This window comes from Dioscorea cayenensis, unplaced genomic scaffold (assembly GCF_009730915.1).
Source record: "Dioscorea cayenensis subsp. rotundata cultivar TDr96_F1 unplaced genomic scaffold, TDr96_F1_v2_PseudoChromosome.rev07_lg8_w22 25.fasta BLBR01002169.1, whole genome shotgun sequence".
NCBI lineage: Eukaryota > Viridiplantae > Streptophyta > Magnoliopsida > Dioscoreales > Dioscoreaceae > Dioscorea > Dioscorea cayenensis.
Window position 1 is genome coordinate 6,284 of NW_024088560.1, and position 22,163 is coordinate 28,446.

At 32.8% G+C, this 22,163-nt stretch overlaps 3 protein-coding genes across 3 annotated transcripts; 2 read left to right on the forward strand and 1 right to left on the reverse strand.

Annotated features, from left to right (window-relative positions):
• Nucleotides 1-4,215: 4,215 nt before the first annotated feature.
• LOC120257535 (probable WRKY transcription factor 40) lies at nucleotides 4,216-6,111 on the forward strand. The gene is made up of 5 exons (XM_039264994.1): nucleotides 4,216-4,682; nucleotides 4,782-4,835; nucleotides 4,946-5,281; nucleotides 5,383-5,499; nucleotides 5,603-6,111. Exons 1-5 carry the CDS (start codon nucleotides 4,602-4,604, stop codon nucleotides 5,933-5,935), a joined length of 921 nt encoding a protein of 306 aa, XP_039120928.1. The 5' UTR covers nucleotides 4,216-4,601; the 3' UTR covers nucleotides 5,936-6,111.
• Nucleotides 6,112-9,802: 3,691 nt separating this feature from the next.
• LOC120257538 (WRKY transcription factor WRKY62-like) lies at nucleotides 9,803-11,301 on the forward strand. Its single transcript, XM_039264997.1, has 4 exons — nucleotides 9,803-9,825; nucleotides 10,356-10,601; nucleotides 10,704-10,820; nucleotides 10,921-11,301. The coding sequence occupies exons 2-4, from the start codon at nucleotides 10,428-10,430 to the stop codon at nucleotides 11,299-11,301; spliced, it is 672 nt and encodes a 223-aa protein (XP_039120931.1). The 5' UTR covers nucleotides 9,803-9,825; nucleotides 10,356-10,427.
• Nucleotides 11,302-11,989: 688 nt separating this feature from the next.
• LOC120257539 (formin-like protein 6) lies at nucleotides 11,990-21,578 on the reverse strand. Its single transcript, XM_039264998.1, has 17 exons — nucleotides 21,336-21,578; nucleotides 19,705-20,405; nucleotides 19,126-19,347; nucleotides 17,056-19,040; nucleotides 16,682-16,811; nucleotides 16,482-16,553; nucleotides 16,282-16,380; nucleotides 16,043-16,084; nucleotides 15,743-15,823; nucleotides 15,607-15,657; nucleotides 15,447-15,528; nucleotides 14,431-14,525; nucleotides 13,794-13,865; nucleotides 13,586-13,702; nucleotides 12,912-12,980; nucleotides 12,764-12,830; nucleotides 11,990-12,538 (listed from the first exon to the last, which is right to left on the reverse strand). The coding sequence occupies exons 1-17, from the start codon at nucleotides 21,406-21,408 to the stop codon at nucleotides 12,351-12,353; spliced, it is 4,146 nt and encodes a 1,381-aa protein (XP_039120932.1). The 5' UTR covers nucleotides 21,409-21,578; the 3' UTR covers nucleotides 11,990-12,350.
• Between the last annotated feature and the right edge of the window lie 585 nt (nucleotides 21,579-22,163).

The following is a 22,163-nucleotide window of genomic DNA, read 5'->3' on the forward strand; positions in this document are numbered from 1 at the left end:
ATTTGGTGCTTTTGTGTTGTTTCATGTTTAATGTTGAATGAATAATATAAAATATTATGTTTAATGAACAACACAAAATATGATGCAAAGAGAAAATGATATAATTATGATAGTAATTTTTGTATTATTTTAATGGTTGACTTGCGGCAATCACCGGTGATGGTGGTGGGATGATGTTGGCGGTCTGTCCATGATGGTCGATAATAGTATGTGATTCACCACCACTAATGGTGGTTGAACGGTGGTGATCATCAGTGGTTGTTGGGTTATTGTCAATGATCGTTAATGATTAAACTAGTTATGATGAACAATGGTCGGTGTAGGTGGACAGTGGGCAAAACATAACTATAATTTTTCATTTTATGTAACGGTAATTATAGCATTTTTATTTGTCTTAGTTCTCACTTAAATTCCTATATCATGGCTATGGTGAAAAAAAAACCATGTTCTTCATTATTTCTTAATTTTCTACTTACACCGTTTTTTTTTAAAAAAAACAAATTGTATAGTGTGTATATATATATATATGCGCAAACAGACAGATCGAAACTATTTAAATATAAAAATCATATTGAAATAGAAAAATAAATAATTATGTTTTGACCAAAGAAACAATCATTCATTCAATCAGTTGAGGAAATTAATCAATTTTTAAAATAAGATAATAATAATAATAATAACAATAACTTGTAATTACCAAAAACCCCATAAAAAAAATTTTATACATACATGGTCCTCTTAAATTTGGATATTCTAAAAAACAAAAAAAAAAATTTGCAGTTTATTTTTAATAACTTTGACATAAAAATAATTGACGTTGATAGAAATAACCCTCAATTTTTTAAACAGAAACACATAATATTAAACATGAATATCAGGTATTAAATAAAAATAAATAAATATTAAACGAAAAAATAATATATTAAATGAAAATTTATGTGTTTACATATAGCTATAATTATTAAGCGAAAAGTAAATATTGTAAAAAAGAATAAACTAACGAATGAGCTACAATGATAAAAAAAACATACTAAAAAATGGACTGTCTGGGAAATTTTAATTGTTAGTATGTTTATTTGAGAAGTTTTGAAATTTTTAAAAAGTTAAAAATAATTTTTCATAATAATAATAATAATAATAAATCATAATAAATAGTGATGTGAACATGGAAATTACGTGTTGCGCCGAAGAAAGCACCGGCCAATCCATGCACGCACGTTACGTTGAATTCAACCCTTTCTTATGTATGACCCATGACCATCCTCATCACCACCCCCACCTTTTCTTTTCATTTATTTATTTATTTATTACATTTATTTATTTGGAGTACATTTAATCTAAACGTGCTTCTTCTTTACATATTATAATAATAATAATAATAATAATAATAATTGCATTAAGATAAAAATTATTATTACCATTTTATTTATATATTTTACCCGCCTATACTTTGTTATTATTATTTTTTTCTTTTGACAATCTTCATCAAATCAGTATCTTATAAATTATTTTTTTGTATAATTTTAATTATGTGAGATTTTTTATAATCTATAGATGAATTATATTTATTATTCATAATTTTCAAATAAATTTTTATCATATTAATTAGTCAATGACAAGAAAAAAACAATTGCCTTCCTGATTATTTATAAAAGAATCTATGCCAAAAATCTATTATTGTATAAGTAATTATCTTTAAAAAAAAAAAATTTTTTTTTTTTTGAAAATTGAGAATACTCAGACAATAATTAATTTTTTCAAGGATTCCCGGGTCCCATCTTGGCCGACTACAAGACCAACTACACACACTCAAGTCCAAATTAATGGGTCCATTTGATAAGTACATAGATATAATAATAATAATAATAATAATAATAATAATAATAATAATAACTGGAATTTTAAATTATTTCATAATTTACTAGAAAGCTGACATAATTTACATAACAACTCTTAAAAAAACAATAAAGAACTCATATTATTAAATATTAGAAAATATTTTATAGTATAATTATTAAAATTAATTACCTTATAACAACAACAACAATACTCCGTAGGTATTATTGTTATATTTGGAAATTCAAATTATTTAACATTTTTAAAAGTTTTATGAACATTAATTATTATTTTTCCCAATTTTGTCCTTGTATTATTATAATTTTTTTAAAAAAATTTAATAATAATTTTAATATTTATGCAAAGCTTATATACGATAATTAAAATGAAACAAAGTAATAATCATAACAATAATAATCCATAATAAAACAAACACCAAACTTCACTTTTGAAGTTATGGAAATATTAGTGGATTACAACAAATTAATCTTGGCAAAACTAGAAAGTTTTTTTTTTATTATTTAGAAAATTCAATGAAAGTGGAAGGTTGGATTGGAAAGATTCATACATATTCATTGTGGGTCCCACCAACCATCATCATCATCCTCAATGCATGTGTGCATTGAACATTGACTTCATTGTGTAAAAGACTAAAAGGTCTTTGAAAAATAATAGACCCTTATCTAGGCCTTTTGCCCTAAATTATAGGCTATATATATATATATATATTTGTATATTAAGTTATTGACTTATAAATAGTCTAGATTCAGTGTTTTTTAAAAGGACTATTAAACTTGACTTGGATCTTGATTTCGTGGTATAGAAAAAAGATAATTAGGTTTGATTTGATTATTGGTCATTATGTAGAAAGAAAAATTTTCAAGTATTTAATCTTAGAATTATTTGGTAATTATTATATATTTTTAATCAATAAAATGATAAAAGAGTTCTTTTTTGTGTTAAATAATAATAATATTTGTCTTGAATTAAATAAGATTTTGGTTGATTTCAAATATTTTGTGCCTCACGGTGGTTTGGTGATCAAGATTTTGAGAGTTCATAATATATATATATATATATATATATATAAATGTCATGATGAAAAACTTCTTTGTTTATAAATATAAATTAAATTGATTGAATCACATAATTAATATAATTATTGTGTTCTTTGATGTATGTATTTTTGTAATAGTATAGTGTTTTACTTAATGAAAAAAATACAGTTCTCTGGTTTACTTTATATTTAATTTTTTAAATTAATATATATTGAGAAATAGAAAATTTTGGTTATTTTCTACCGACTTCTTTTAAGTTAATACTAATGAAAAAACTCTTAATAACAACAATAGTTATGATATAAAAAAAATTAATTTTTAGTTCAAGAATTAAAAATTTCTATGGTCAATAGAAAAACCCCATAATAACAACATTAATTATAATATGAGAAAATTAATTTTGTAATTCAAGAACTAGAAAAAATTAGTCATTTTGTGTCAATATTTTTGTAGCCAATCAAAAAGAAACAATCTAGCTATGTTGTGAGAAAATTTAAGTTTTTCATTTAATGCCTTTATATTAAGAACTAAAAAAATTATGTCATTTTATGCCGACTTTTTTTTAGTCATTCCTAAAAGAATATATATTTACTAACAACACTAATTACAATATTTAAAAATCACTTGCGCTATAAAAAATTATTGATATATCTTCACAAAAAATCATATTTGATTATATATTTCTAATTATTTTTTTATATATACCTTTATAGTTAAAAATTGACTTATAAATTTGACAGTTTGATTTTTCATTTTTTGTTTTTTCTCAAAATAAACAAAGGGAAAAAAAAAGGATAAACTATGATTTAGATTTTTTTTAAAAAAAAAATTAAACTTGACTCATGGTCAATGACTTTTACAAGGGTATTTTAGTAATTTTTCTTTACAATAAAAAACACCTTAAAAATATCAATCCCTAAACACACACATATATTATTTAAAAAAAAAAAATCCTAAACCATAATGCACGCCAAATGGAAGCCGACCTCCACCACCCAAATAATATTATCTTTATCAAATTGCAAGAAAAAACCACACGTTTTCAAGTCTTCTTCACTACATACAACTCAAACAAGTTGGCACCACAAAACAAAGATATATATATATATATATATAATAATTAATTAATTAATTAATTAAATGAAAAAGAAGACAAAAAAAGGAATGAGGGTGGAAAACAATGCATTAATACCAACAACAAGTAAGACTTGTCTTTCTTCCCTTCTTCTTCTTCTTCTTCTTCTTTCTTTTAAACACTTTCAACCATTTTCAAGCATGAGGAACTTGACTTCCACCTTTTTAGTCTTCCTTGTTTTAATTGGCCGACATCCCACTTGCCCCCACTTCTCCCTTTATTTAATTAATTGCATCACTCCTTACCACCTTCTTAATTTCATCTATATATCCACTTGTTCCTTTTCTATTCTATTCTATTCTATTCTATTCTATATATACTCACACACAAACTCATCACAAGTTCATCAATCCCACTCAACCTTTCCCTTCATCTCTTCCCTCCTTCTTCTTCTTCTTCTTCTTCTTCTTCTCTTATATATATATATCTCTTGATCTTTGGCTCAACATATATACCCACACACACACAAACTCATAACAAGTTCAGTAATCCTAGTCAAACTTTCTCTTTATATCTTCTCTTCTTCTTCTTCTTCTTCTTCTTCTTGGTTTGTTGTTCAATATATATAAAGTATGGAGTCAATAACAATGGAGCAATCATCACTGAGTCTTGATCTTAGTGTTGGTTCTCACTGGCTGTCTCATCAACCCATGGTTAGTGATATATTAAAAAAAATATTAAAAAATTATATATATTGTTTAATTTTGATGTATTATGAGTTCTTATTTTTTATATTTTATGTTGTATTGTAGAAAGCTACAAGGAATTCAAATGCAATCACTAGTGGAGAGTCTAAATCTAAAGAGGTATGTTATTATTTCTTTGCCAAACATGTCTAATTTTTGGACTTTTGATTTTTATACATTTATGTTAAATTTATAATTTATAATATATATTTATTATGTGTATTTTATAGGTAGTGAATTTGAGGGCAGAATTGAATAGAATGAATGAAGAGAATGAAAGATTGAGTGAGATGTTACAAAACATGTGTGAAAAATATAGTGCTCTACAAAGCCAAATGATGGACATAATGAGTGAGTCCGGCTCCGAAGGTGGCTCCGCCGCGCCGGAGACTTCGCCGGAGAAGAAGAGGAAAAGACATAACTCTAAAACCCAAAATGAAATTGTAAGTAATGCAATGGATCAAAGCATATCAAGTGATGAGTGTTTGAAGCCAATCAAAGATGATCAAATCAAGTCAAAGATCACCAAGGTTTATGTCCAAACAAATCCTTCTGATACATCCCTTGTAAGTTTAATTTATCATTTTAAAAATATATATATTATTAATTTATTTATATATATATTTAAAAAAAAATTACTAATTTTGTTTTTTATGATTAATTTTAGATTGTGAAAGATGGATATCAATGGAGAAAATACGGTCAAAAGGTGACTAGAGATAATCCGTGTCCTCGAGCGTATTTTCGATGCTCGTTTGCTCCGACTTGCCAAGTCAAAAAGAAGGTACATAAATTTAAATTTTAAAACAAAATTAATATGATGAGAGACTCAGACTTATATGTACATTTTCTAACAAAATTATTATTATTATTATAATTAATTTTAGGTGCAAAGAAGCGCGGAAAATCAGTCTATAGTAGAGGTAACATACGAAGGTGAACATACGCATAATGCGCCGACATCTCAATCGGATACACCGAAAGTGAAAAACAACGTTGTCGCAAATTTTGTACCGGTATCTAAACCAGTAACTGATGAACATATTATTAATATCAAGAAGAAGCCTCATCTGGACTTTGATTTATCAGCAACACCACCAGCAGAGTTACAATACCAATTGGTTGAACAAATGGCATCATCTTTAACAAAAGATCCTGGTTTTACTGCTGCTCTTGCTTCAGCCATCTCTGGAAAAATTCTTAGTTTTTCTCCAAATTAGATTTAGATTTAGATTTAGTTTGTTGTTTTAGAAAAAAAAAAAAAAAAATCTCATTTTTGATTTGACTTTAAATGTAAATACAAAGTCAAAACAATGGGAAATGTTAATGATAGATTATGAATTGGGGTGAGACTTTTGAATGTTGTTCATTAAACGAAGCATTTGGTTTTATTCAATGTATCTTTTTTTGAAACACTTTTTTTTTTTTACTATTTATTAATTTTTAGGGACGTACGTTAATTAATATGAGAAACTCTCATCCTTAAGTGTGTATATATAATTTTGTTGAAGTAGTATATATATTTAAATAAAATAAACATCAAGACTTAACTTAATGAAACTTTAATTAACAAAATATTAATTATATATATAATGAATTTCATCAAATGGATAAAGATTTTGACATATTAAACTATTTTTTGCCCAATTTAGTTAAAAAAAAAAATATATATATATATATATATAAAAAATAAAAAGAAACTTCTCCTTCTTTTCCTTTTTCTTAATAAACAAATAGTGGGCCCCATCCTGTCACGTGTATCCCGTGGGCAACACGTGAAACATTTAGCATCAGTGAGACCTACAAGACCAACTAAATAAGTGATACGTCAGCATTAGTGGGCCCAAGTGGGGCCTACCTTGTCGGACACGTGTCGATATCTCAGTGGTGGTTGAGAAGTCGTGGCGGTGGCGCAGTCCAAACACGTGCGGGTTGTTGTCTGGTCAACGGTCAAAACACTACTGCCGTTTACTGACCACCTTCCTTCTTTCGCTAGCCGACAATATAAATGTACATGCATGTTATAATTACCAAAATAGCCTTATTCTTGTCGTTTGAGTTAATAATACTCCCACTTTTTTTTAGTTAATAATACTCCTTCCTTCTGTTCTGTTTTTTATCTGTCGTAGTTAACTGAATCTCACATATCAAAATATTTATTTATTTTACAAAATTTTATAATAAAATAGTTATTTTTTCAAAATTACCAATAATTTATATGTTCAAATTTATCTTTTATACTTAATTCTAACAAAAAGTTAAATAGAGTGTTGAAGGCAATTTTTAAAAATAGGGTAAATTACAAAATTAGTCACTAAACTATCCACCAGTTCCTATTTTGGTCACTAAACATTCTATTTGTATTAGCTAAACTTATAAATCGCTTTCCACTTTAGCCATCGAGCTAACTGCGATTCCACGATCCGACGTATTGCTAGCCACATGTCGCGAACCTCACCACGCCAAGACAAAGAATTAAAAAAACCTATCTTCCTTACTTTTCTTCTTTCTTTTCTTCTTCCTTTTCCCTTTCTCAAAACCCCTCTCAAAACCCCAAACATGTTCAACATCCCACATCCATCACCAATGCAACAGCAAACTCTCCATCTCCTCCTCCTCTTCCTCTTTCTCTCCTTCCCCTTCATTCACATGCAGCACATGCACATGCAATTCCATGACATAACCCTCCATCAACTCACTACCCCATCTCCACCTTCTCTTCTTCTTCTTCTTCTTCTTCACCTCCTCCTCACTCCCTCCCTCTCCTCTCTTGACACCACCTCCATCTCACCACCATCACCAACCATTCCCATTCCCTTAATTCTCTCCTCCTCTGCGACTAACTCTGTGTCTCCTCCCTAACTCATCTCCTCTCCTCCTACCACCTTTCTCGACTTCTCCTTCTCCCATAACTTCCGGCTCAACCTTGGCTCCGATGAATTCTTCATCCGCGATCGGCGTCGGTTCCCTTCCTCGCCCTCAATACCTCATCCTCCACCCAGCAGAACGTTCTGCGGCTTCAATGTCTTCCATGCTCCCAATGCTACTCCCCAATCGGACTCCATGGTAAAATAAAAAGGGAAGAACAGAGATTTTACCGTACCGCGATGCCATGGCAAGAGGAAGAACAGAGTTAGCCTCTTGCTAACATGGTTACTGATTTAAAAAGAGAAAGGGAAAGGAAGAAGAAAGAAGAAAGAAGAAAATAAAGAAGACAGGTTTTTTAATTGTTGTGCTGACGTGGTGAAGTATCTCGACATAGCTAAACCACGCGGATCGCCATTATACGTCAAGGGCCAGTGACCAAATTGAAAGCAAATTTATAAGTTTAGTAATGCAAAATGTATTTTTTTCTTTAGTGACCAAAATAGGAGCTGGTGAATAGTTTAGTGACTAATTTTGTAATTTATCCTAAAAAATAATAATAAATACTTTTTAATGTTAGAAAATAATAAATAAAAAAATGAAAATAGTAACTAGGAATGGCATTGCGGAGAGACTGAAAAAGGTTGGAATTATTTCAACCACCACTTTCTGACCTAAACTATCGCTTCATCTAAATAATGTTATTTTGAATATCAACTGCTAACACAATTTTCAGCCTCTCACTATGCTTCACCCCACTCTAATATTATTAAAAAATAATAAATACTTTTGAATATTAGAAAATAACAAATGAAAAAAATGAAAAGAGTAACTAGGAATGGCATTGCGGAGAAATGGAGGAGGGCTGGAATTATTTCAACCACCACTGTCCGACTTAAACTATCCCCTGTTTCACGTCCCGCTTCATCTAAATAATGTTATTTTGAATATCAACTGCTAACACAATTTTCAGCCTCTCACTATGCTTCACCCCACTCTAATATTATTGTTGTTATTATTTGATTTTTCACAAAATATTTAATTAGTAACAGTAAAAACAATTTAAAATAAAAAACATTAAAAAAATAATATTGTAAAAATCCTAAAATATATTTAATATTTATGGGTAATTATGTAATTTTCTTTAGTGGACAGCCATGCTCCCAAAAAACCCACTTTGATTTGGGTGGAAACCATCGGGCAAGAAATGATTTACTATTTCTAATAGTAACAATATGGTTTTGAGGGTATTTTAGTAAATGTCTTATTAAAGCAATTAAAAATTTATTTTTCTAACATATTGAGTATTGAAAATTATGTGTGAAGTTAGAAATATTTGGTTTGAAAGGAATCTTGAAAATTATTTTGAAATAGTTTGAAAATAAAAAAATAGATAAATTAATCATATATTTTTATTTTTTATCATTGAAAATTAATTGTTTTAAATCGTGCACAAACATGAGGACCATGTCCCAAGTTTTCAACATCATATATATATATTTGAAATTTAAAAAATGCAAACAAACTCCAAATTCAAACACTCAACTACTAACATGGGAAAAAATAAAATACTAACTCTTTTAGTAATTAATATAATTTTTTATTATTAAAATATAACTATCATATTAATAAATTTAAAAAATTTCTATGTCAAATATTTAATTTCCTTGTCTAATCAAAAGGGGTGGTTAATATAATCCCTATCTAACAACCAAAATATAATTATCATATTAATAAATCTAAAAAAATTCAAGTCAAATATTTAATGTCCTTGTCTAATTAAAAAAAATTAATAAAAGTTTAAAAACAATTATAGAATGCAAAATTAGTTAAAAAGTGTTTGTGATTAGACTCATATAAACTTGTGTTTATTCATTAAGTATTGAAGTTTAACTCGAACTAATCTCGGGTCGTGTCGGGCCGGGCCGGTGCAAGCAGATGGGCCCGAGGTTGAACCCAATGTGGGACCCAAAGAAGAGAAACGTCAAAGTTGACTTGGTCAACATTATACACTTGAAGAAAATTAGTGGTCTTAGACCTTCACATGGTCTTTGTTAGACCAATCAATATGTTTTACGTGACTTACCAACTTTGCTTTGCTTTGTTTTGTTTTGCTTTGCATGAAATTTGAAATTTCTCTTTCATCTCTTTTTCTCTTTTCTTTCTTATCCATCTTCTTCTCCATAACAAAGAGCTCTTAATCATGGAAATGAATGGCCATGTACTTGTTTCCAATCAAAACAAGGTATGTAATGAAATCTATTTTTCTCTTTGTCTTTTGCATGAGTTTATTTTGTCGATTTGTTAGTGAATAAAAAAAAATGTTATTTTTTAAAATTGACCTTGAAACAACAATGATTAATAATTATTGCTATAAAACAAGAAAGTTCGTATTTTATCTTTGTTGTTTTTTTTAGTAATGAGAAACAGTTTGAAAGAGATGAGACGATTCCTCAAACTATTGATTCTAGAAACCATAAATAAATAGGCGTACCCCTTGATTGAAAACTCTCGAGCATTAAATTGTTGGTTTATTAAGAAGAGGAAATAGAGAAGGAATTTTTTTTTTTTTGTGAGTATCTTCTAATTTATTTTTAGTATTTTATCTCCCGAAGTTCATTTTTCAGGGATGTTTTTTTTAAGTTTATTCTTGTATGTCATTAAATATTCTATTTTATTTGAGTGATCATATATATGAAGTATTAATATGTTTATGTTAATTTAATTACTAAATAATCTTTTTTATTTTTTGTTGATATATATATATATATATAGGATTATGAAAGAGTGCAAGAGATAAAAGAAGAGATAGAAAGATTGAATGAAGAGAACAAGGAGCTTACATCAATGCTTGATTTAGTGAGCACAAACGTTGATAATCTCAAAGCACAAGTGGAGAAGATAACAAGAGAGATGGATCTTGATGATGGTTTGATGATCATCAAGGAAATGCCATTAGAGCTTCAAAACACAAAGACATGGACTTCTTTTTTTAGATGTGATGATAATAATGGAAGCCTAGTGAGTTTGTTAAATTTTAATCAATTTCTTTTATCTCATTCCATGCATACATATAGTTTTAATTTTTATTATTATTAAATTTTTTTTTTGATGTTTTTATAGACGACAAAAGATGGATATCACTGGAGGAAATACGGACAAAAAGTTACAAGAAATAATCCATTTCCTCGAGCTTACTTTCGGTGTGCAATGGCTCCTAAATGCTTGGTTAGGAAGAAGGTAATAATATTTAATTTTTTAATTATCTTTTTAATTATTTACAAAACATAAGAACATATGAAATGAAATGAACTAATTATAAACATTTATTTAATTTCAGGTACAAAGGTGTTCAAACAATGCAAAATTTCTAATGGCAACTTATGAAGGTGAACACAACCATCCTCCACCAAACAAGTACTTTCTGAACACAACTCAATCAACAACAAACTCAAACTTGATTCTATCAATGACTTCATGTCTTGATCTCAATCCCTCAAAAAATGCAGAAATTTTTTCTGAAAATCATAAAAACAATGAATATTTCAATACTTGCATCAATGAAGCAGGAACTAGCAACAACAACAACAACAACAGATTGGAAGAATACATCAATCTCTTGAAATCAGATCCAAATTTCACTCAACTCTTAGCTCGAAAAATCGTTTTTTCGATGTTAAATAATAATAATAATAATAATAATAATTCAAAGATTGGATGAAGAACATTAATTGCTTGATTTTATTTGTTGTTGCATTTTAATTATTCCATTCTTTTTGTTTTGATTGTTTCTGATAGTAATGAAATTGTCTCTCCAAAAAGGATGTTTGTTAGGAGTGAATTTTTAAAACATGTTATAATTTTTTTTATCATGCATGTACTTCTTTGATTTTTTTGTTCTTGTTCTTTTTCTTGTCTTTTGATATTTATATGACTTATTTTTCATGATTTGTCAAAATAATGTGATAAATGTGAAACTAGCCCTGTTGCAAACAAACAAATGAGATAAACTCTAAAAACATGTTATATTACAATACATTATTTAATATTTATAATTATTTACACACAAAAAAAACCTATGAAATTACAAATATGCCCCTAAAAAAATCATATAATAATTCTTTCCAAGTGTAATACATTGAAACACTTTAAAGCTGTACACTGTTGAATAAATACTTCTCCAAATTATAAAACACAAAATGATGAGAAACAAATGGTGTGAAAATTGATGCCAGAATTATAATTTCATCATGAATTCACAATTTGTGTTACACTGACAAAAGAAAGAAGAAAAAATTGTTCTTGTGATAATGCCGATAAATGATATTCATTCCATCAGCTTCTATAGAAAACAAAAAAAAAGTAGATCATTCCCTATATATATACATACATAAATTGTGTTTAAGATGGAAAGAATGATGCTAAAACTACAGGCAGACAACATGTTCAGAGAAAAAATCGACCACAAAGATGTCGAATCAGGTTAGCAGTATTATACACGATGACGACGTTTCTGAAGGGTGGTAAATTCCCCAACTGCACCTCTTTCTGAAAAATAGAGCGTCAGACTGGATAATTCTTCGACTTTGCTTATTACATTTGGTTGAAATGGTTTTCGCGTATGTTTGCCGTAAAATCTAGTAGCAGAACATCCATTCTAATGTTTTTGTTACTTGTCATTGAAGTTGATGGAGAAACTGGTTTACCTTTTCTTTACCTGTTGAAGAAAGTACAGGGTCAGTAAAATTAGGCCTATCATCAGTGTATCGATTATTTCGTGATGGTGTTCAGCGGCGGAGAAGATAATAAGTTCTCCGGTTCTTTCTTGGAAACACCGAGCTTCATTTTTACATTTTCCGATTCTTTCTGGGCTTTCTTCTTCTCCAGTTCAATCTGTTTACAGTTCTCTTCCTGCGCACGACCGAACATTCTCACAAAGTTGAGAAGGGTAGAGACCACTGCATAGGATGATGAAAAATAACAGTTACTGGGATGAATCAGTCCATGAGCAATGCACTGAATTTTTATAGCTTGACAGAATGTTAAAAACCTCGGTTTTGTCGTGAAACTTGAACAATATGTAATAATAATAATAATGATAATTATACTGAGCAAACAGATCTTATCAGTATAATATGGTTTTACTTTAAGAAAAATTTTGTTTTTGTATAAAGTGAAATCACCTTGCTCAAAAGGACAGCGTGTAGGGTCTTCTCCGAAATAAAGGGCTAGGGCATCAGCATTTCTACCCTGCAAAGTAAAACTTGATCTTCATTAGATACTGAGCAATGTATTGATGATGCGTCATTGAGCAAAAAGGCGATGACATACCACCCCGGAATATAGTGAGGTTAAGGCCCTCACTTCTGCTTCAGCACCGACAAGAAACTCCTTCAATGTCTGACAGAGATATGTTTCAGCGACAAAAAAAGACGGAAGTCTAAGGTGAAGAGGAATTATGCAAGAAAATATGGATAAATTTAAGCAAAGTGCGAATAGGAAGACAGAACAAAAAAGAAAAGTTTGATGAAAAGCCTAAACTATTCTTCTTCTATTCTCTTCATATATCTCGGGCAAGGGGGGAAAATGAACATCAAGGATCAATATATACTTCTAAAATTCATAAATTGACCCATAAACATTGGAGTATATAAGCAAATAAAAGTCTTTCGTAGGAGTACATAGACAAACATGATTTTTACAGGGCAGGTAAGCAATTTTACCCTCTTAATAGGGATACACAAGCAATTTTCTCTTATTATGTGAAGAATAAATGAGTGAAAGCCTCCTAGGGTACATCACAAACAACCTTTGATGGATCTAAGTGGAGAAAAAAGAGGAAACTTTCAATAAGGAACTGCAATCAACTCTAGAACATGAAATATATAAGCAATGAAAAATTTTAAGAAAAAGAGTAGAATGATAAATTGTGAGGGCAGCAGACAGAAATCCAATTTAATGTGCATTAACATTTCAAACTAAGCAAACCTAGCAAATAAGTATACCTTGCGAAAGATTTCTGATACAGGGCCATCATTTTCAGATGTCGTTAACTCTTGTTCTACTTTCTCCAACCCTTTGCTTATTGCTTGCATTTCTTCTGCCAAAGATTTCAGTTGTATCTGTAGAACAAGTTAATTTAAAGCAATCTATTGCAACCCGGCACAACCATTAAAGAATTTAATAGTTTTGAACACAAGCCAAAGTAGATACTTTTGATGCGGCTTCCAAGCTCACTAGGTCCTTGGGGAAATCAAGGAGTTCAGGGAGTTTATCAGCCAGAACCTGCAGAAAGTAAACAAAAATAAATAAATAAATAAATAAAAATATATATATATATATAAATAGATGCAGGGATGTAAAATGGTGGCAGAAACAAAACGTAAGGTCCTATCATCGAAATAATATCTTCAGACATACATTTAATTCTTTTTATGGTTGCTTACCATATGTTTTTTTTGTAAGCATAAAACCAATTATGCATAAGAAAATGGTATTACTTTAACAGTAAGGACTATTACAAATGACGTAGAAATGTTAGCAAAAAAGTTTGAGGAGAGTTTCTTAGATGGATGGCATGGATATGACACAGTATTTGGCAATACAAGGTAGGAAGCTAGAAAAGCTAAATCAGTGTTTCAAAACTGAATGAAAATCATTGTAATTTGCATAATACACAAATACTTTGCAAATGCAGACATGTCATGAATCAGCAGAATAAAATTTTAAATGAAAAGGATCAAAAGAATGCCAAGAAGGTTTAGTTTTAGAAGAAAATACACCCAAGAATTATCATTTAAGTGAATAACTGAAGAGTAAATAATGTCACATAAAACATGAGATCTTATACCTTGCAGAGGTAATGCATAAGCGTCATCTTGTTGTTTCGTGCACGGGTATCAGTAAGTTTGAGGAGGCTATCCAATCTAAATCCAATGGCAGAACCTAACCATTTCACAAATACATATTATACACACTAAGTTTCAAACTGATAAAACCATAAAGGAACAAAAAGGTGCACATTAAAGTAAAGGACTAATGGGGCATAAGAGATCAGACTGCTTAACAAAACCAACAGAAGACTCTTTCTTTCTTTTCCTTCTTTTTTTTTAAAAAAATATTTTATGGATGGTAAACAGAAACTACTCTATTTCCCAAGAATAATAATTTACAATTTAGACTTTTCCAAGGACAATTTATGACAACTTGCCAAAAATTTAGAACAAAGAATATTTGAAAGATTTTAGTCATTCCAATATATAGGAAAAGTACTACAATAACATCAAAGAGACTCACCATGCAATAGCTTAAGCATTCTGATCACATTGGCGGAATCACTTTGAAATTAACTTGTTAAAGTTAAAGAAGCAAAGTTGAGATTATCCAAGTTCTTTTGTTCCATTCTCCGGCACTACCATTTATACTGACAATTTGGTCTGACTCAGGTTACTTGTGATACAACTATTTGTAAAATTTTTCTTTAGCTTATTACCTCAGGCACAAACACCAGCTATGTGGTAGAAGTGATGGCAAAACAGGGATTAAAATATTACATGGAATGATCTCGTGCCAAGTGTCTGGATTGACTCGCAAGGTTCACCTAAAGAGGAATGGGGAATTGCTAAGCTATAGCCTATATGCAAGGTAGGGAAGAAATTTTCAAATTTGCAGTAAAGCTGTATAGCATCTACAAAAATACCATGAAAGTACAATGACAGTAAAATTAGACACCTCAGCAATCCTAGTGGTAAATGAAACACGTTAGGAGTTATGCACAACATAATGATGATTAAGAAGCCCATCTCTTGATGACAATAGTTATCTATTTTTCTGTCTTAACAGACCATATCTACTAGTTGAACTCACCTCTGGCAGTACCCTGGTTTAATGCATTTCCCAAAGAAAGAATTGTCTGCATAATTCTTTTCAATTTAACAGAATTTCTGACCTGAACACAGGAAGCAATAAGATCAGCACTAATAAATTGTTGGGCTACACAAATTTGCTATTGATTGAATGTGGTCACCTCTTCTGCTGCTGAATTGACAATGTTCAGGTTAGTGCTGAGATCACCAACCTGGAAGGGATCATGTGAAAATAAGCAATGATATGATGAGATGTAATCATACAAAAGAATTGCACACATCATAGTATATGAATACCTGCGTGCGAAACTGGATCTTAAATGAGAATACTCTCAGCTTGGATTCCACTCTTGGTATTTTCATCAACTCTAAGAAGAACTGGTCAGAAAATACAAAATCAATGTCATGATCAGTTTTTGGTGATAAATACTTCTACAATTACTCACTTATACAGACAAGCAATTTTGCTGATTAATTCAGTCAACATCAATGCACTTTTTTCAAAAATAAAAATAAATAAAAAATGATTGCACAACTTGAAAGTGGCTGTCTTTTAATGTGAAATAAATTTATGTTAAGAAGTATAAACATGCAGACCTGCTCACATTTCCCTAGATTTTCTTTATCTCCATTGTAATTCTGAAATCCACAAAAAAAATAAATAAGGTTACAAAAAATCAGGGGAAAAAAAATTGATAAGGGCCAACTTTAAGGAAAGCATTCGTGCAAAAAAAAAAAAATGAAAGTGATAAGCCGGCCCAAGTAGAAGATAAAGATAAAGCCAACTGTTCAATCTTTGATGGAGCATCTAAGATTAATTCTCCACATGCATCTACCTTGAGTAAGTCCATTTCCTCTTTTGTTGGAGAAAACTTGATGAGATTATCTATCTGATCCACATCTAAGGCAGAATCATCCAGGGCCAGTACAGAACTCTATAACCAAAAAAAAAAACGCAGGTCTAAAAGTCATACGATTTACTTGTGCCCAAACTAGGAAGAATGGAGGAAACAGCTGATGTGGTTATCAAGCTTACCATTAAATCTGGCAATGGCATCTTAACTTTTGTTAACATGATTTCACAATTATTAGCACGCCTAAGATCAATCTGCAGGAATCATTCAAACAGATAGTTCTTCAATATATGCAGAAGTGAATCCAGTCCGGCACATGGAAGCAGGCCAAAGAGATGACAGCTGAAAGTAACAAGAAATTACATTAGGAGATCGGGCTCACCAGATGAATTTTGTCTGATTTTGGCCCGAGTGATGATCGCCGTGATTTGTCAGCTGAGTCCTTGGCATCTGAACTAGGTACTGCTGCTGAGAAAAGACTCTCAAGCTCAGACATGTCGAACTCTGGAGCCCTAATAGACAAAGAATTTGATGTATGAATGGTAAATATCCACCAAACCATAAAGAGAATGTGGGCATGCTCATCTCAAGATTTGCTCATCCCTGTCACATGGTGCCATCATAGCCACACATCACTACTTTAATTCTTAATCATGAAATGAGTAATACATGGTCAGAGGATGTTAAGCAAATCTCTTAAGAGGAAGGGACCCAACATTCATGAAAAAAGAACTAAAATTATGCAATAAAGAGTACTTGGAGGATTCATCAAGTTTTTGTGTCTCTGCCCATAAACTCCCTTGCATTGCTCTTGTTACTTTAACCCAGTGCAAAGGTTTTAAAGAAGTCTTTTTGGATGATCCTTGTGTTGATTGCCCATTTCTTGGACTGGGAGTACGTGCTAAGGCTCGTCCCTTTGCACCGATACCACCAGAAGGTGGTGGAGGTACGGCATGATGATTATTTACGTTAGAATGGGGAGAAGGAACACCAGACCCCTTCAAAGTGCCTTGTACCAACGCAGGAGGTGGTGGAACAGGCGGTCCAACTGGGGACTTTCTAGATGCAATAGCCCCAGAGTTATGAGTCACATGATGAGGTGGAGGAGGTGGAGGGGGCGCAGATGGTGAACTTGCAGGCAAAGCATGACTAAAATTTGAAGGAGGGGGTGGTGGAGGAGGTGTATTACTACTGACAGATACCTTCTTCATTGGAGAAGGTGGAGGACCAGTTGATGTGACCATAGGTGGGGGAGGAGGGGGAGGAGGTGCAGATGGTGAACTTGTAGGCAAAGCGTGACCGGAATGTGAAGGAGGGGGTGGTGGAGGAGGTGCATTACTACTGCCAGATGCCTTCTTCATAGGAGATGGTGGAGGGTTGGTTGACATGACCTTAGGTGGGGGAGGAGGAGGTGGGGGGCGACTTGAGGCTTTGGGTGAAGTAGTGTGATGTCGATTTGACATAACCATAGGTGGGGGAGGTAAAGGCGGTGCTGGAGGAGCAGTTGACGCAACCAAAGGTGGACAGGAAGTGAAGCCAAGCATAGGTGGAGGAGGAGGAGGTGGTAAGGTAGAGGTTCTACACAGGCAAGTGTCAGGAGTAGGAGTTAATAATGAAGGGGGAAGGATATTGCCTGAAGATGGTTGATCTTTAGGTGGTACCCGAGCATTGGTTTTGACATTTGAAGCAATGAAGGATGGAGGTGGAGGTGGTGGAGGAGGTGGTGGTGGTAACAATGGTCTTTGGGAAGGTGTGGAAGTTAATTGTTTTGAAGTTGAAAGCAACCAAGAACTTGATGGAGATGGTACCTTCAATGCTTCTGTAAACGGTGTCACTGTCTGTGCTAATAGTGACACCGATTTCACTTGTCTGAGAGGTGGTTGTGATGTTGGTGATGAGAGAGCAGGGGAAAAATTAGTTTTCTCAACAGAACTTGCTTCAGAAGACAATTGTGCTGATGAGGAAAATGACAAAGAAGAAACACTCTGCCCAGGAGGCTCAGACAACCCAGAAGCAGTGATTGGTGAAATGGACGGAGAAGAGGATGTCCTCCTCGAATGACTAAACTCAGAGCTTCCAAACGCAGCATGATCATGCAGCAGAGCTGTAATTCCAAGAGCAGAAGGAGCACTGTGATATCTTGACATAGATGATGGAGAGCTTCGGTGTGAATTATTAGAAGAAACTGGACTTGACCGTGCTGAGGATGATGGTATACAAAGTTGAGGAGGGCGCTGTAATGGGATTTGGAGCTCATTCAGTTGAGTATTTTGGCTCTTTGTGATTGAAACAGGAGATGGTTTTTCAGGAAGAGTAGGCTGTTGTTTCGTTACTGAGGCTGATGTTTTCTTGACCATATCCGATGATTCCTCAGATTGCACTGTCTTCTCTAGCATTTCAGGGATTGAATTCTGTGGTACAGGACAAGTCACAGGATTCACAACCATTTGAGGGGAAGCGATTTCCAAGTTCAGTGGTGAAAGATTGTCTGCCTTGTGCAGTGAAAGTGCATCCAAATTCTGGGGAGAAAGTATTTCCAATTTTTCCTGGAAGGCATTCGAGGATGTTATCTGCTGAAGAACTTGAAGTGCAGCGTCACCCTTTGGGTCTAACAAATCTATACCGCTGAAAATCTCTTGCACCTTGGAAAATGCTTCCATAGGTAGCCCTTCTTTCTCCTCAACACTAGACAACTCCATACTGATAGGTGAGGGAGCCGCATCCATTTCTGAGAAGAGAACCTTCAAACAGGAAAAAAATTAAAAAGAATACCACATAGGATTACAGTAAGAAACAGCACTCTTGAAGAAGGAAACAAATGTAAACCTCAGCTCTAAAATCCTTTGGAAATCGATCCTTAGCATCCCACAAAATGTCAATCTCATCACGATTTAGCATCAATATATTAGACCTGATGAAAGCAGTGTTGAACATAACCCTAAACATCATTTCTTCCCTTTCAAAATCCTCCTCCAAATTAATGCATTCGAGTACAACATCTCCTTGAATATGGCAGTGAATGTCAATTTTAACTAGTTCACAATCTGCCTGCATCCATGAATGAGGTAAGTAGGATATTGGAAACTGTTAAGTTTATGCCTTGGCATGATAAACATAAAATTGGAGACTATTTGGTTAATTGTTTCAATAATTGTTAAGTTCTTTGATTCCAATAACAATGTACTGATATAATATTTTTGCCATAAATACAGTCCATTTCAAAATATTGAACAGTTAAGATGCTGTACTTGATAGTTGAATCGTGACACGGAAAATCTTGTGATCACATGAAAAGATAGAGATTTTTTTTTCGAACTATTAATGGTGTGCATGAAAAATACAGAAGTTTAACAACTGCTCAGATAGAAGAATTTCATATACTACAAGAGGGAAATAAGGACTCACTTGTTTGTAAAGCCTAGCAATTTTGCTTTTCTTTGGTGTTGAAAAGAGAACCTTAGGTGTCCGGTCACTGGCAATAAAGGGATCCTGTCCATAAATCCGAAATATCGGCCTGCACCCACCCTCTCCATCGAAGATTGGAATTATCCTAAGGATGATGCAATCCAACGTAAGTGCCCTATCCAGCGGAGGCCACTCAGAGGCTACATTCCTCCTGGATACATATTGTAAGTATCTAAACTGGGAGGGTACAGGATTCAATGGCGATAGCAGCTGCAAAAGCTCACGAGGCGCTTGCTTGTATATCATTTCCAGAGTCTTCTGCTCCCCTGAATACTGCTTTCGGTAAATCAGAAGGCCTGCTAACATGAAGGCAAGAACTGGCCAGCCACCTCTCTCACAGTGCATCAACAAAAGGTTTTGTTGCCCTAAAGAAAGCCAGCTCTCACTTGACCTAAGGAAATGGTGGATCATCTCCATTGTCAGCAATGGGCAACCTTCATAATGACGGGGATAGTCCATAACAGTCATGTCATATTCTAACAAGACATTGGCAATCTGGCTTTGGTTCTCTCCATCACGAAAGTTGAAGACCATAAAGGATGCATCAGGGAAATGTTCTCGTAATTGACCCACAATTCCTCCCATGTAGACTTTGTACTGATCTTCTTCCAAAACATCAGTTGAGAAGCAACAATCGAACACTGCAAGCATAAACAGAATGGAAGCTAAGTGTGAAGAGTGGTATATATGGGTCCCAAAATGATACCAAACCACGAGGAATATTACATAATACCACACTGATTTCACTTAACTAAATTAGTTTATGAATTCGTGGTTCCTGCAAAGCATCTAAAAGAATAAGGGTCAGATGCTTAGAGTGCTTAATTTTCATGGAAGCAACTAATCCTAACATTCCCTTTCATGACATGGATTTTATAAAAAATGAATAAAAAAATTCAACATGATGTAAGAGACTCAAATTGAGTTGTTTTCAAAATCATCGAATTCCTTTTCATCACATGTGAAAACAAATCAAGTAGGTTCGATGGGGACAAGCCAGCTAACCAACAAATATAATTTCAGCAGAATTTTGGGGAGGTAAACCAAAATATGAATTATTGATGATATCGACAACACTGAAAACAGCCATAAGAGTGAGAGTCAATGCTAAAAGTTTCACGACCATAATCCTCAACATATGGTTCAAAATACAAATTTTACATGTCAAGGGTTTCACTAAGAAGAACTAGAAAACCTAAATGTGACTAGTAGAAATCACATCACTCACAATGTCCAGGGGAAAAAAAAATTCAGGATTCAATCCATAATGCGACGTTCCAAGACAATGGTTTCACTGAAATAACATTAAAAATCATCAATTACCATAACTCACGGATTCAAACTACGCATCACTACACTCGAATCCAACAACTAGCAATTTTTCAACTATTTTCCAATATCATGTTCACCAACAAGAAGCAAATTGATCCGCATTGCAACAAGAACCAAACTTACAAGTAATCACCACAAAAAGACGCTAAATTTGCAGGGGAAAAAACCACAAAACCACATTTCACAACCATACAACAAAGAAATCAAATCAAAAACCAATAAATTAAAATCAAACATACCGTAAACCCTCTCAGAGATCTCCAGCAACCCATCAGGTGGCTTGCGGTAAAAAAACTTTCGAAACAGCGCCATCTTCTCAGATCCAACCAAATCCAACACCACAAAACCCTAGAAACCAAAACATAGCTCAATGCTACCATCTCTAAGCCCCAAAAAGCCATTCTCCGCCATCATCAGGGGCTCCAGAGACGGAGTATCGATCCGGGAACCGCGCATGAGCTTCGCTGCGCCTCCAAGGAATCCCTCCCTCTCAGAGAAAAACAAAAATTAATAATAGTAATAAAGAAATATAAATATATATATATTAGAAGGGGTTTTCTGAAAAAGAAAAAAAAAGATAAATCCAAATCGCATCAAGATTCGTATGGGAATCCCAGGAACCGGAGTGCGAATCTCGAGGATGATTTGACGGATGAGATTGTTTGGAGAATGATAGTACTTGTTTCCTGAGAGACAGCAGACACTGTGGCTTGTTTTTTAGCTGTGTTGTTACCAACAGCTTAGCCGTTAAAATGGACACGTGGGATGAAACTGACGGTGGGATGGGTGGGTTATGGTAGATGCTGTTTGGGTTGGAACAGCGAAAAGTGTTGATAGGTAAGCATGACGTGTGATTGGATATGTGGGTCCTTTTTTTTGGTCACTTTCTGGGGTGTCGTGTTCTTTTTGTTTCTTCGCTGAGAGACCAACATGGTTGGTGTGGCACGTGTGGGCATGCATGATGATGATGTGACTAATTTGGGATCTTTATGGGCATATTAGTAAACTTACACTAATTTCATGTTTTATTTTATCATAATATTTCTTTAAATTATACAAATATCACT

Excerpts from the sequence above, each read along its gene's own strand:
- LOC120257535 (XM_039264994.1), top strand. The coding sequence starts at position 4,602 with ATGGAGTCAATAACAATGGAGCAATCATCACTGAGTCTTGATCTTAGT. Across the intron at positions 4,836-4,945 it reads GAGAGTCTAAATCTAAAGAG|GTAGTGAATTTGAGGGCAGA; the intron begins GTATGTTATTAT and ends TGTATTTTATAG. Across the intron at positions 5,282-5,382 it reads ATCCTTCTGATACATCCCTT|ATTGTGAAAGATGGATATCA; the intron begins GTAAGTTTAATT and ends GATTAATTTTAG.
- LOC120257538 (XM_039264997.1), top strand. The coding sequence starts at position 10,428 with ATGCTTGATTTAGTGAGCACAAACGTTGATAATCTCAAAGCACAAGTG. Across the intron at positions 10,602-10,703 it reads ATGATAATAATGGAAGCCTA|ACGACAAAAGATGGATATCA; the intron begins GTGAGTTTGTTA and ends ATGTTTTTATAG. Across the intron at positions 10,821-10,920 it reads AATGCTTGGTTAGGAAGAAG|GTACAAAGGTGTTCAAACAA; the intron begins GTAATAATATTT and ends ATTTAATTTCAG.
- LOC120257539 (XM_039264998.1), bottom strand. The coding sequence starts at position 21,408 with ATGGCGCTGTTTCGAAAGTTTTTTTACCGCAAGCCACCTGATGGGTTG. Across the intron at positions 19,348-19,704 it reads TTGCTAGGCTTTACAAACAA|GCAGATTGTGAACTAGTTAA; the intron begins GTGAGTCCTTAT and ends TCATGGATGCAG. Across the intron at positions 15,824-16,042 it reads ATCTAGGGAAATGTGAGCAG|TTCTTCTTAGAGTTGATGAA; the intron begins GTCTGCATGTTT and ends TTTTCTGACCAG.